This window comes from Nomascus leucogenys, chromosome 18 (assembly GCF_006542625.1).
Source record: "Nomascus leucogenys isolate Asia chromosome 18, Asia_NLE_v1, whole genome shotgun sequence".
NCBI classification, from domain to species: domain Eukaryota; kingdom Metazoa; phylum Chordata; class Mammalia; order Primates; family Hylobatidae; genus Nomascus; species Nomascus leucogenys.
Genome location: NC_044398.1, coordinates 2,428,281 through 2,443,908, shown reverse-complemented (window position 1 = coordinate 2,443,908; position 15,628 = coordinate 2,428,281). Strand labels below are relative to the sequence as shown.

At 38.1% G+C, this 15,628-nt stretch overlaps 1 protein-coding gene across 3 annotated transcripts in view; it reads left to right on the top strand.

Annotated features, from left to right (window-relative positions):
• LOC100603380 (cytochrome b5 reductase 4) overlaps positions 1-15,628 on the top strand; it is a 111,449-nt gene that overhangs the window by 80,363 nt on the left and 15,458 nt on the right. For 2 of the 3 annotated variants that reach the window (XM_030798239.1, XM_003258288.2), the window contains exons 11-14: positions 2,730-2,870; positions 4,392-4,544; positions 8,220-8,370; positions 8,681-8,767. In XM_030798239.1, the coding sequence (XP_030654099.1) occupies positions 2,730-2,870; positions 4,392-4,544; positions 8,220-8,370; positions 8,681-8,767 (532 nt within the window). The remainder of the gene's footprint in view (positions 1-2,729; positions 2,871-4,391; positions 4,545-8,219; positions 8,371-8,680; positions 8,768-15,628) is intronic. The other variant, XM_030798240.1, reaches the window with a different exon arrangement.

Below are 15,628 nucleotides of genomic sequence, written 5' to 3'. Positions count from 1 at the left end.
GCCATGTTGGTGTGCTGCACCCATTAACTCGTCATTTACATTAGGTGTATCTCCTAATGCTATCCCTCCCCCCTCCCCTCACCCCACAACAGGCCCCGGTGTGTGATGTTCCCCTTCTTGTGTCCAAGTGTTCTCATTGTTCAGTTCCCACCTATGAGTGAGAACATGTGGTGTTTGGTTTTTTGTCCTTGAGATAGTTTGCTGAGAATGATGGTATACTTCTTTTTTCTTATCTTATATACTGCAGTTCCCATCTGCCTGTGCTATCTTTCTCCTTGATGCAATTGAAAAATGAAAACTTTCTTAAATCTTTCTTAAAATCCTTGCAACCTGTAGTTAGGATGTTCTTTTGAAATTATAGTCAGGCTTCTATGGGTAGAACATTGAAATTATCTTAGTAGTGTTAAATAACAAGAATGCTGTGTCAACTCCCTAGCAAGGAAAGTCAGTAAATCACTGTAGCCCAGGATTTCATTGTGTTTTAAATATCACTGGAGAGTTGCACGGTTACTATAGCAAACTTTTCTAGCAAATGCTAGAGTAGAAATTGTCAATCCAGAAGGTGAGCATTCTCATACAGCTGTAAAGTTCAAGATGATATGCACTAGATTTTATTAGAAGAAAACCACACTGTGGTCCTTAGACCTGCGTAAGAGGGGCACCTGCCCTGGGTTCCACACTTGGAGAGCCCCACGTGACTGTCTCCAGCCACACCCCTCCCACAAGGTGAGAAGTATTGCAAGGCCACGAAGTATCCACCTGGAGCTCATCCTCTTTCTTTCAACTTCACCCTGTATGTATCTAGAACCATGGAATTCCCTGCCCAAATGACCCCAAATCTACTTCTATCCAGGGAGTGGCCAGGGCTGTTTATGTGAAAAGCTAGTGCATGAGCTTGAGCCTGTGTGTTAATGTATCCACACCCATTTAAGCCCCTACTCATTGTCAGACAGAGCCAAGGATGAGAAGACAAGGGGGACAGGCAGTGGGAGTGCAGGTCTCATTCCTCTGCCATCTCACTGATACTTTGAGGACTTTAAGAATCCCGAATTTGAACCTAGCCTTCTAGGACCTTGTGAAGGTATATATTTCAAGATATAGCATAGAACATACTTTGACAGTTATTTGTCTGATTTATAACTGTTAAATATTTATACATATATAGTATGTGGGTCTCTAGTTGTATTCTTACTGTGGGTTCCAGAAAGGGTCTGGAGAAAGAAATAAAGAGATCATTTGCACCTTCATTTCTCCTTGTGCATGGGCCTGTGTCCTTTGACCCTTTGGTTAGTCCAGTGTTTGTTAGGCCTCCTGGGATAACTTTAGGGTGGGCTCTTAGCCGTAATCTGGTCCAAGCCTGTGCCCTGGCACTAGAGTGAGGTGACCTCTAGTGATACTCCAAGGTCTTTGCATAAAGCGATGTAGTCTAAGCTTATATACTTACTGCTACCATGATAGCAGGTGGAAAATTGAGTGACTGATCGGTCGGGAGCAAAAGGGAGAAGGGAAGTTGGATTCACTTGTGACTAAAATGATTTCTTAGGATTATAGGTGAATTTTAGTTTTCTACTAAGCATTGATTATTAGCTGTTGGCCCTTCACTTTCTAAGATCTGGAGAAAATATTTCTGCACCTACTTGAATATTTTTAGGTTAAAAAAAGAGAATAACTAGAGTAAGAAATATATTATCAGGGTTTATTCATTTACATCTCTGTAAATACTATTTTATGAGAGAGGAAATAAAAAGTTAATATCTTCACGTTGTTCTGATATGCTATTTATGTTCAAAAATAATTTACAAGTGAAAATCTTAATTCTTTCAGAACTTCTATAATAAATTCTTCTAATCCAAATGGTATTATTTCCTCTGTATACAAACAATATTTTCTGAGCTTGGAATATTTCAAATTTCTCTAGTATTTATAAAAATATTTGATTCCTTTTATCTATTTATATATTAGTACCATAATCCTATTCCTAACATCTTCAGCTTTTCACTTGAATTAATTTTCCAGATACCAAAACCTACACCTTTAAGCATAAAAGTTTTTGTTTTAATCATTTTTGATAGTTAAAATGTTCTCTAATCATGTATATAAAATACATACACATAAACATAGAGACACAAGAATGTATATCTTTCTTGCCTTTGTCAAAGAGATATTCTAAAATTGCTTAATAGTGCTACTGTTGTTAAGCCTTAAAGGCTTGAGTTTCAGGACTTTTCCATTTTGTAAGCAAAGATTTTAGAATGTACGGTGGCTCATGCCTGTAATCTCAACACTTTGGGAAGCCAAGGTGGATGGATTGCTTGAGTCCAGGAGTTCGACACCAGCCTGGGCAACATAGTGAAACCCCATCTCTTAAAAAAAAAAAAAAAAAAAAAAAAAAAAGACTTTAGAATGTAAATTTATTCATTATCAAATAAAATTAGGTTATTTTTTAGAACATAATGGTTTAACATGCTATAATAACAGATATGAGGAAATAACACTAAGTTCATTTTTCAAGTTATAGAAGTATTTGCAGGTCTTGGTCAACACATATCTCAGAAAATAAAATGGAAAAGTTAACCTTAAAATATTGATTAATTTTTTAAATGTATAGGCATTTTAGTGAAATTGAAGCTTTCTAGAAAACAGAAGCTGAGTATGTGCTTTCTCTTAGTGGTTTAGTATTACTTCTTATTTATTTATGTGTCAATAAGAGAAAATGAATCACTTTTTAGGTTTGTACTACAGAAAGTGCCAGTTAATTTCCAAGGAAGATGTTACTCATGATATGAGGCTTTTCTGTTTGATGCTGCCACCAAGCACTCATCTTCAGGTGCCCATTGGGCAACATGTTTACCTCAAGCTACCTATTACAGGTAAGGTGAATAGAGGCTTTGGGACACACTTTCTTCTTTTATAAGCAGTTCAAAATCAGTACTATTCTCTCTAGAAAACAACCATTTAAGTTATTAATAAATGTTTTCAGGCAGCTAGATTTAGTGATGGTCAGAATCTAGGTTTGTGACTGCAACGTGTCCTACATGTTGGAACTATAGCTGTACCACATTATCATATGGAACAAAGATATTGCCAGTAGTTTAGACAGATGATTCCACCAGCATTGTAATTTATGACTAACAAAACCCTAAAGGAAAGAGATGAGAGACTGCACAAATAGTCCTCCATGAAGACAACTGCTAGAAGCTCATACTGGTGTCTCTTAGTAGCTACTTAGGGTTGTATCATTTATGAAGTTCAATCTATAAAATTTAAAATGAGTGAATGATTGAAAATGATTTTATTATATGTGCTACCAGTATAAGAAGCTCTATAAATGTATAAATATGAATTCTTTTTTTCTTTCATTTTCATCCTAAATTTACCTCACTTGTTTTGAATACCCTTCTTATTGACGTCCAACATTTTCTTGGCCATTTGAAGCTGCAAATAGTAAAATTCTCCTGTCAGCTGTAGTGTTTCCGGCAATCATCTAAAATGTTACCAGCTAGGTCTCAGAAGATATGATATATTATGATGAGGCACTGTTAAGGTTTTCTGTTTTTCATCACTAATGGCTGGTTTTCTGTTTTTCATCACTAATGGCTGGTTTTCTCTTTTTCATCACTAATGCCTGGTTACCTGATTCAAGAGCTGGTATCTTCTCCAGTTATTGCCAATGCATTTTAATTTATATATGTATTTTGTATACATTAAGAAGCCATGCATAAAATTTTTGGTCTTTCAAACATGCAATGATTCTTCTCTTTGGAATTTGGCTACCTAAAATAAAATGAGTTCTTACTTATTTAACTCTTTAAGAAAATAATATATTCTTAGAAGTAGCTGGATTAACATTCTTTTTATTCAGTTTCCAAAGTAGTATGTAATATGTTAAAATATTAAAACAATTTAAAGTACATAAAGTAAAAAGTGAAATGTCTTCCTTTTTCTCCCCCAAGTGATCCCATTGGTCATCAGTAACCATTTTTTAAAATTTGGCGTATAATTAAAATTATTAGGTAGATACTTTTTTTTTTACATCTCTATGGTAAACTTTTGATGCCATTTTTGTTGTGGCCCATTACAAAGTTTATTTGCTGGTGGAATAGATGGTTGTCTAAAATTATTACCATACATTTCTATTAAATTAGACTATGCATCGTAAAAACAGATTGTTTATATTATGGGTACAGTATTGGTTTGTGAAAATTGTTTCGGCACATATAGGCTTGGGGTATATATACTATATACATATAGAAAAATCATTAGAATTATATACCCATTAGGTATATAATTTTAAATATATACTGATAGTGTCAAAATTTGGATGTTTCATCTTCATTGAGATTTTTGGATTTTTAGAATTTAATTATTTTGCTGTGATTTTTTTTTTCTAGGTACAGAAATAGTAAAGCCATATACACCTGTATCTGGTTGCTTACTCTCAGAGTTCAAGGAACCAGTTCTTCCCAACAATAAATACATCTACTTTTTGGTAAAAATCTATCCCACTGGACTCTTCACACCAGAGCTTGATCGTCTGCAGATTGGTTAGTATTTTTACATTTTTTTAACCTCATTTGTGCTCTAGATTGGATCAAATTGCCCTCTAGTTATCTCCGTGCAGGCGTCTATCAGATATCTTTAACTCAACATGTCTGCAACCAAAGCTATCTTCTCCTTGTCCTACCCAGCGTGGCCATACTCCATATTCCTTATTTTTATTATTTGCAGCATCTCTGTTCATCCTTGATCCAGTCTGGAAACTCGAGTTGGCCTTGATTCTTCCCACTTTCTCTCTGCCAGTCCAGTCAGCCACTAAGTTCTGCTGAGTCTACATCTCAGTGACTTTTTCAGCTACCTCTTCTGCCACTGTCTTATAGTAAGCCTTCATCATATCTTCGTTGGCTTCTGTTTTCTCACAACTGACCCTAGCTGCTTTGCAGCATTGAAACCTCTGATGGGTCCCCATTATCTGTACTACATGACCTACAAAGACTTTGGTAATCTCTCCAGCTTCATCTCTTGCTATACAAAAATACTTGTGCTACTCAGAGTTCCACAGATTTGTCATCCTCATTCACAGGTACATGCAGTTGCCACACCCAGGATGCCCATCAACCTTTTCTTTACCTGTCAAGTGCTTTTTTAAAAAGACCCAAACATGGGCTGGGTGCGGTGGCTCACGCCTGTAATCCCAGCACTTTGGGAGGCTGAGGTGGGCAGATCACTTGAGGTCAGGAGTTCGAGACCAGCCTGGCCAACATGGGGAAACTCCGTTTCTACTAAAAATACAAAAATTAGCCGGATACGATGGCAGGCGCCTGTAATCCCAGCTACTTGGGAGGCTGAGGCAGGAGAATCGCTTAAACCTGGGAGGCAGAGGTTGCAGCGAGCTGAGATCATGCCACTGTATTCCAGCCTGGGCAACAGAGCAAGATTCTGTCTCAAAAAAATAATAGTAAAAAATAAAAGTAAATAAAAAGACCCAAACAGAATATCACTTTATGGAGCCCTCCTCTTCCCCTGAAACCCTTAATAACTAACGGTTTGTTCATAGCTCTATTATAAGAATAAATATATATCTTCATTATAAGACTTTGAGTTTAAGAGCAGAAATTGTCTTACTTATCTTTGTATTTCCACTACCTGGCATGGCAGTTGGTACATAATAGGCTGTCAGTAAATGTGCTTTGTTTTTTTGTTTGTTTGTTTTATTTTTGAGATGGTCTGCTGCCCAGGCTGGAGTGCAGTGGCTCGATCTCAGCTCACTGCAACCTCTGCCTCCTGGGTTCAAGTGATTCTTCTGCCTCAGCCTCCCAAGTAGCTGGGATTACAGGCACACACCACCATGCGGGCTAATATTTGTATTTTTAGTAGAGATGAGGTTTCACTGTGTTGGCCAGGCTGGTCTCGAACTCCTAACCTTAGGTGCTTGGCCCACCTCGGCCTCCCAGAGTGCTGGGATCACAGGTGTGAGCCACTGTGCCCAGCCAGTAAAGGTACTTTGAAAGAATGAATAAAGAACTATAATGAGATCTATTAAGATTTAAAAACTTCTCTTCTTGCTTCTGCTCCTTTTTGGTGTCTCTTCCTTTGTCTGTATTTTCTTTTCACTGCTTTTTACCTAATGGCAAAAGTGTTCCTCTTTCCAAGGCAGCATTAGCAATACATTGGGATACCAGTGAAGTGGATTACTAAAATTTGGAAATAAACAAGATTATATTACTTTCTGAAATGTAGTAGGTATGATTCTGCTAATTATATCTACTTCACATAATAGATATAATTAGTCATCCTTGGTTACATAAACCAAAATATTGTATATGAATTTGAACCTGAAGTATTTTGGAGTACGTACAAATCTAGTGAAGGTGACTATCACCTTGTGAAAGAAGGACTGACACATGATTGTAATACAGTAAGTGGAAACTTAAGGAATGGTATTATAGCCTATTTACGGAGATTTTTGCGAACATAGCAGGGTGGAGAGTCGTCCTAGAGCGTGGAAAGGGAAAGCTCAAAGAACAAGAAGAAGTATTATTTCAACTTCATTTAGGGAGGCTCGACACGGCACAAATATTTGTGTCACTTAGAGAGTTGTACACTAAATGAATGAACCCATACAATTATCCATCTCTTTGTTTCAATCCCATGTTCACTAAGCAACATGATTTTACATGATTAATTTGGCTTTCTATGTGTGCTGATACTGGAAACAAGATATCCCCAATGGGACCTGTAATGTTCAGGTCACTAGATACATGTAACCCCAGCTGTAAATCAATTGCCATTCTGGCATGTGTGCTTTAATCTCTTCTGAATTTGATTAGCATCAGTTATCCTGTGTGAGTCTAATCAGTTTTGTTAACATTGGAAAGACTGGGCTGTGGATAAAAGTTACCAAGTTAATACTATCCTCTGAGCCTTCTTTAGTAAACAACTATCTGGCTTTCCTAAAGACACTCTAATTTTACGGTCTTTTTCAAACTATAGTGGGGAGCTTCTATTATTATTATTTTTTTTTTTTTTGAGACGGAGTTTTGCTCTTGTTGCCCAGGCTGGAGTGCAGTGGCATCACAATCTCAGCTCACCTCAACCTCTGCCTCCTGGGTTCAAGCGATTCTCCTGCCTCAGCCTCCCAAGTAGATGGGATTACAGGCATGTGCCACCATGCCTGGCTAATTTTTTGTATTTTTAGTAGAGATGGGGTTTCTCCATGTTGGTCAGGCTGGTCTTGAAATCCCGACCTCAGGTGATCCACCTGCCTTGGCCTCCCCAAGTCCTGGGATTACAGGCGTGAGCCACCATGCGCAGCCCTATTTTCAAATACTTATTTCATCAACTACTGCAAGATTCTTACTATCCTGCAATGGAAAACAAAGGAAAAATTGCGAGCATCCAAGCATTTTAAAAGAGTATTTTAAATCATTTAAAAATTATGGCAGCTTTATTTTTCCTTTTTAAGATTACATTTCAAGTTTCTGAATCTAGTCCTAAAGGTAATTTTCTCATATGATTATATCAACGGGGCTGTAGAAAATGGGCACTGATTTCTCAACCATGTTGATTCTAGATTGGTAAGTGGCATGCTCTAAGTATAGTTGACTGCATTTCTGATCTTGCTTTGTTTTTATGGGAATTAAACTCAGAACAGCCCTTCTTAATAGGTCTTTTCAAAAATTTGGTAGAAGAGAAGTTGGTGTGTTTATCAACATAAGATTTTAGAATGCGTCTCTATTTCAGTTTTCTCTCCTACTAATCCTGTTACTGTGGCTAATAATCAATATGTAAATAGTGAATATCTGTTCTTTACCCTGTACCATGTAAGACAGATATATATGGACTCTGCTTTTGAAGTACTTAGAATTTAGTTTAGCAATCGATCCTTTATTGATAATTTGTGGATAAATACTTTGCAGTAGTTTGTAAATTTCAGACTTCAGATGGTTTGGCAAAATAGTGGTGGGAAATTATATCATAAAACCTCATTATTAATTTGACTGTAATGATATAATTCAGACATACTTAGGGGCCTAATGAGTATCCTTAAGACTACTTACATATCTTAAAGACTGATGCATAGTCTGCAAGTTAAGTATTTATACTGTTACTCCTCAGTGTTTTAAATTCAGCTACTTTTGGCTTCTTAGTTTCCCTGCTGGGTTTTTTGTTTTGTTTTTGTTTTTTGTTTTTTCTGATTTAGCTTATATTTCATTGTTTAGGAGATTTGGTTTCTGTAAGCAGTCCTGAGGGCAATTTTAAAATATCCAAGTTCCAAGAATTAGAAGATCTCTTTTTGTTGGCAGCTGGAACAGGCTTCACACCAATGGTTAAAATACTGAATTATGCTTTGACTGATATACCCAGTCTCAGGTATGTAATTTGGTCTCTAATTACTATCCTTTTTGAGGCTGTTATATTAGTATAAGGTATTTTAAATTGATTACTCACTGGACCTTAATGGACATGTTACCATTTCCTCATTCATCATTTCTTACTCTGCCTCCTCTAATCCTAGCTATTTTATTAACTAGGTTCTTTTATCTCATTTCAGTTTTTGATGATTTTTAGTTACCTACTGGGCACTAAAACATTCACACTGGTTCACTTTAGACTTTCCATTTGTGCGTATTTTAAATGTTATTAATTAGTTATTTCTGAGTTTTTTTTTTTTTCTTTTAAGGAAAGTGAAGCTGATGTTCTTCAATAAAACAGAGGATGATATAATTTGGAGAAGTCAACTGGAGAAATTAGCACTTAAAGATAAAAGGTATTAAACTGATACTAGCTCTGCATTTAGTTATTTATACCTGTGTAGTAAGTCTAGGCCTTATCTTCTCTAGTTAAAGCTTTGATTGGCCAGGAAGCTCCTTCAAAGAAAAAAAATAAACCAATAATTCTCTAACTAGAAATCATGTTAAATGTTCCCCTTCCCTCAGAGAAACACTGTCTGGCAAGATCTAGGCAATATATAAGTGACACATATATAAGTATATGTGTCACTAAGATGCATATTGGGCTTTATGATCATGTTATGTGATTTATACTGAGTTGGGTTTCACTGAAAATGTTCCAATGTAGCCAGTTTGGTAATGCAAGATTTTTCTTATTATACTGGGGCCTATAAAATAAGAATTTGGTGAGAGTGGATTAAGCAAAATTAAACATGATATGGGATTTCTAAAGCCTTTTATATGTTAGTATCCTTTGTGACTTTCCAAGAGAGGAATTTTTTATGCATTGCTTAGCAACATTCCCTTTATTTTTGTTTGTTTGCATTAACACTTCTTCGCTCTATCACTAGTGATCCTTGGTACACACTTTGGGAAGTGCTGGTACAGACAACAGAAAAATGTTCTAGTCAAGCTGAACTCAGTAGTGGAATGGGACAGAAAGGATAACAAAAGTAAAAACTTATTTTATTGATTAAAGAGCTCAGCCCAGTAAACTAAAATAAGAAGGTAATTTAAATGAATATATGCTCCATTTCCCCTAAAAAGATTTGAAAACAGTAGGAAGTTCAGAACAATCTTTTCACAAAAAGTGAATTGAATAAGCTATCGTACTTTATGAAGCATTTCTATAATCATTAAAAGCTATTTCTAAGAATTTTAGGGCTTTATAAATTACACAAAAGATCTGAAGTAAATATGTATGTATATGATAGGATGGTATACATAAAATTCTAGGCCTTTTAAAAGAGTAAAGCCCTTGGAACTTTGTTAGCTGTCCAGGGGCTTGAGGTTCTTCTGAATATTTTCTGAATATCCATAATAAGAAAATGCTGTGATCTTTTCCCATTTTTCCCTCCCTGCTATCTCCCATCATCCTCCACTTCGTCTTTTAATAAATGACTTTCAAAATTAAGGATGACACCTGAACTTATTTATCCTTGAAGTATTTACTATTCTTTATGTACTAAAAACGTAAACCTAAGAATATTTATTATAAGTAGTTGTGTGGCATTTTAGAGAATTATTTAAAGAAGTTCAAGTTCGTAGTTTTTCAAGTATTTTTTAACACATTTTCAAAGTGGAAAATTGGAAGCATTTATCAAGAAGCCTAAAGACCTAAATTCCAGTTGCCATTCTACTCCTCACCAGCATGAAACTTTATTCACAAATTATTTACCTCTAGGGGCCTCTTTATCTTCAAAAGAAAATAATGCTGTCTTTTCTACTTCATAAAGTATTGTGAGCTTTGGAGAAGATAATGTAAATGCTTTGGAACCTGTGAAGCCCTCCCTCAGACATTTGAATTGTGGTTATAGAGGACCCCTATATACGTGTTTATTTTCTGTCTTCACTGTTAGAGCTTCTGTTTTTGGAAGTAAATGTTTAAAAGAATTTAAACTGGTTGATTCCCGGGAAAGATGGCCAAATAGGAACAGCTCCGGTCTGCAGCTCCCAGCGAGACCAATACAGAAGGTGGGTGATTTCTGCATTTCCAACTGAGATACCTGGTTCATCTCATTGGGACTGGTTATACAGTGGGTGCAGCCCGTGGAGGGCGAGCAGAAGCATGGTGGGGTGTTGTCTCGCCCGGGAAGCTCAAGTGGTTGGCACTAGTCAAGGGAAGCCATGAGGGACTGTGCCATGAGTGACTGTGCTATCCAGCCCAGATACTACGCTTTTTCCACAGTCTTCGCAACCTGCAGACCAGGAGATTCCCTTGGGTGCCTACACCACCAGGGCCCTGGGTTTCAAGCACAAACTTGGGCGGCCATTTGGGCAGACACCAAGCTAGCTGCAGGAGTTTTTTTTTTGTACCCCAGTGGCACCTGGAACACCAGAGAGACAGAACCATTCACTCCACTGGAAAGGGGGCTGAAGCCAGGGAGCCAAGTGGTCTTGCTCAGCGGATCCCACCTCAACGGAGCCCAACAAGCTAAGATCCACTGGCTGGAAATTCTCGCCGCAAGCACAGCAGTTTGAAGTTGATGGGGGACACTCGAGCCTGGTGGGGGGAGGGGCGTCCACCATTACTGAGGCTTGAGTAGGTGGTTTTCCACTCACAGTGTAAAAAAAAGCAATTGGGAAGTTCGGACTAGGCAGAGCCCACAACAGCACCGAAAAGCCATGATAGCCAGACTGCCTCTCTAGATTCCTTCTCTCTGCAGGGCATCTCTGAAAGAAAGGCAGCAGCCCCAATCAGAGGCTTATAGATAAAATTCCCATCTCCCTGGGACAGAGCGCCTGGGGGAAGGGGCAGCTGTGGGCACAGCTTCAGCAGACTTAAATATTCCTGCCTGCTGACTCTGAAGAGAGCAGTGGATCTCCCAGCACAGTGCTCGAGCTCTGCTAAGTGACAGACTGCCTCCTCAAGTGGGTCCCTGACCCCCAAGCCTCCTGACGGGGAGACACCCCCCAGCAGGGGTCAGCAGACACCTCATACAGGAGAGCTCTGGCTGGCATTTGGTGGGTGCCCTCTGGGATGAAGCTTCCAGAGGAAGGAACAGGCAGCAGTCTTTGCTGTTCTGCAGCCTCTGCTGGTGATACCCAGGAAAACAGGGTCTAGAGTGGACCCCCGACAAACTCCAGCATACCTGCAGCAGAGGGGCCTGACTGTTATAAGATAAACTAACAAACAGAAAGCAATAGCATCAACATCAAAAAAAAAAAAGGATGACCAAGCAAACACTCCATCCAAAGGTCACCAACAGCAAAGACGAAAGGTAGATAAATCCATGAAGTTGAGGAAAAACCTATGCAAAAAGGCTGAAAATGCCAAAAACCAGAATGTCTCTTCTCCTCCAAAGGATCACAACTCCTCACTAGCAAGGGAACAAAACTGGACGGATAATGAGTTTGACAAATTGACAGAAGTAGGCTTCAGAAGGTGGGTAATAACAAACTCCTGAAGGAGCGTGTTCTAACCCAATGCAAGGAAGCTAAGAACCTTGACAAAAGGTTAGAGGGGTATCTAACTAGACTAACCAGTTTAGAGAAGAACATAAATGACCTGATGGAACTGAAAAACACAGCACGAGAACATCGTGAAGCCTACACAAGTATCCATAGCCAAATTGATCAAGCGGAAGAAAGGATATCAGAGATTGAAGACAAACTCAATGAAATAAAGCGAGAAGACAAGATTAGAGAAAAAAGCATGAAAAGGAATAAACAAAGCCTCCAAGAAATATGGGACTACATTTGGTGTACCTGAAAGTGACGGGGAGAATGGAACCAAGTTGGAAAATACACTTCTGGATACCATCCAAGAGAACTTCCCCAACCTAGCAACACAGACCAACATTCAACTTCAGAAAATACAGAGAACACCACAAAGATACTTCTTGAGAAGAGCAACCCCAAGACATAATCGTCAGATTCACCAAGGTTGAAATGAAGGAAAAAAATGTTAAGGGCAGCCAGAGAGGAAGGTCGGGTTACCCACAAAGGGAAGCCTATCAGACTAACAGGGGATCTCTCTGCAGAAACCCTACAAACCAGAAGAGATTGGGGGCCAATATTCTACATTCTTAAAGAAAAGAGTTTTTAACCCAGAATTTCATATCCAGCCAAATTTAGCTTCATAAGGAAAGGAGAAATAAAATCCTTTAAAGACAAGCAAATGCCGAGGGATTTTGTTACCACCAGGCCTGCCTTACAAGAGTTCCTGAAGGAAGCGCTAAATATGAAAAAGAAAAACTGGTACCAGCCACTGCAGAAATACAGCAGAATGTAAAGACCATTGAAACTATGAAGAAAATGCATCAACTAATGGGCAAAATAACCAGCTAGCATCATAATGACAGGATCAAATTTACACATAACTATATTAACTTTAAATGTAAATGGGCTAACTGCCCCAATTAAAAGGCACAGTCTAGCAAATTGGATAAAGAGTCAAGACCCATCAGTGTGCTGTGTTCAGGAGACCCATCTCATGTGCAAAGACACACATAGGCTCAAAATAAAGGGATAGAGGAAGATTTACCAAGCCAATGGAAAGCAAAAAAAAAGCAAGGGTTGCAATCCTAGTCTCTGATAAAACAGACTTTAAACCAACAAAGATAAAAAAAGACAAGGGCATTACATAATGCTAAAGGGATTAACAAGAAGAGCTAACTGTCCTAAATATATATGCACCCAATACAGGAGCACCCAGATTCATAAAGCAAGTTCTTAGAGACCTACAAAGAGACACTTTCACACAATAATAGTGGGAGACTTTAACACCCTACTGTCAATATTAGACAGGTCAACGAGACAGAAAATTAATAAAGATATTCAGGACTTGAACTCAGCTCTTGACCAAGCAGACCTAATAGACATCTATGGAATTCTTCACCCCAAATCAACAGAATATACATTCTTCACAGCACCACATAGCACTTATTCTAAAATTGACCACATAATTGGAAGTAAAACACTCCTCAGCAAATGCAAAGGAACAGGAATCATAACAGTCTCCCAGACCACAGTGCAATCAAAGTAGAACTCAGGATTAAGAAACTCACTCAAAACCGCACAACTACATAGAAACTGAACAACCTGCTCCGGAATGACTACTGCGTAAATAACGAAATTAAGGCAGAAATAAATAAGTTCTTTGAAACCAATGAGAACAAAGACACAATTTACCAGAATCTCTGGGACACAGCTAAAGCAGTGTATAGAGGGAAATTTATATCACAAAATGCCTACAGGAGAAAGTGGGAAAGATCTAAAATTGACACCCTAACATCACAATGAGAAGAACTAGAGAAGCAACAGCAAACAAATTCAAAAGCTAGCAGAAGACAAGAAATAACTAAGATCAGAGAAAAATGTAAGGAGATAGAGACATGAAAAACCCTTCAAAAAAATCAATGAATCCAGGAGCTGGTATTTTGAAAAGAATAACAGAATGGATAGACTGCTAGCCAGACTAAAAAAGAAGAAAAGAGAGAAGAATCAAATAGATACAATAAAAATGATAAAGGGGAGATCACCACTGATCCCACAGAAACACAGACTACCATCAGAGAATACTATAAACAACTCTACACAAAGAAAGTAGAAGATCTAGAAGAAATGGATAAATTCCTGGACACATACACCCTCCCAAGACTAAACCAGGAAGAAGCTGAATCCTTGAATAGACCAGTAACAAGTTCTGAAATTGAGGTAGTAATTAATAGCCTACCAAACAAAAAAAGCTCAGGACCAGATGGATTTACAGCTGAATTCTACCAAAGGTACAAAGAGGAGCTGGCACCATTCCTTCTGAAACTATTCCAAACAATAGAAGAAGAGGGAATCCTCCCTAACTCATTTTATGAGGCCAGCGTCATCCTGATACCAAAACCTGGCAGAGACACAACAAAAAAAGAAAATTTCAGGCCAATATCCCTGATGAACATTGATGCAAAAATCCTCAATAAAATACTTGCAAACTGAATCCAGCAGCACGTTAAAAAGCTTTTCCACCACAATCAAGTTGGCTTTAAGGCTAATTCAACATACACAAATCAATAAACATAATGCATCACAGAAACAGAACCAATGACAAAAAACACATGATGATCTCAGATGCAGAAAAGGCCTTCAATAAAATTCAACACCCCTTCATGCTAAAAACACTCAAACTAGGTATGATGGAACATATCTCAAAATAATAAGAGCAAACCCACATCTGATATCATGCTGAATGGGCAAAAGCTGGAAGCATTCCCTTTGAAAGCCGGCACAAGACAAGGATATCCCCTCTCACCACTCCTGTTCAACATAGAATATTGCAAGTTCTGGCCAGGGCAGTCAGGCAAGAGAAAGAAAGAAAGGGTATTCAAATAGGAAAAGAGGAAGTCAAATTATCTCTGTTTCCAGATGACATGATTGTATATTTAGAAAACCCCATCATCTCAGCCCCAAAACTCTTTAAGCTGATAAGCAACTTCAGCAAAGTCTCAGGATACAAAATCAATGTGCAAAAGTCACAAGCATTCCTATACACCAATAATAGACAGGGAGCCAAATCATGAGTGAACTCCCATTCACAAATGCTACAAAGAGAATAAAATACCTAGGAATCCAACTTACAAGAGATGTGAAGGACCTCTTCAAGGAGAACTACAAACCACTACTCAAGGAAATAAGAGAGGACACAAACAAATGGAACAACATTCCATGCTGATGGATAGGAAGAATCAGTATGAAAATGGCCATACTGCCCAAAGTAATTTATAGATTTAATGCCATCCCCATCAAGCTACCATGGACTTTCTTCATAGAATTAGAAAAAAACTATTTTAAATTTCATATGGAACAAAAAAGAGCTCGTATAGCTAAGACAATCCTAAGCAAAAAGAACAAAGCCGGAGGCATCATGTTACCTGACTTCAAACTATACTGCAAGCCCACAGTAACCAAAACGGCATGGTACTGGTACCAAAACAGATATATAGACTAGTGGAACAGAATAGAGGTCTCAGAAATAATGCCGCACATTTACAACCGTCTGATCTTCCACAAACCTGACAAAAACAAGCAATCGGGAAAGGATTCCCTGTTTAATAAGTGGTGTTGGGAAAAGTGACTAGCCATATGCACAAAACTGAAACTGGACACTTCCTTACACCTTATACAAAAATTAAGATGGATTGGCCGGGCGCGGTGGCTCATGCTTGTAATCCCAGCACTTTGGGAGG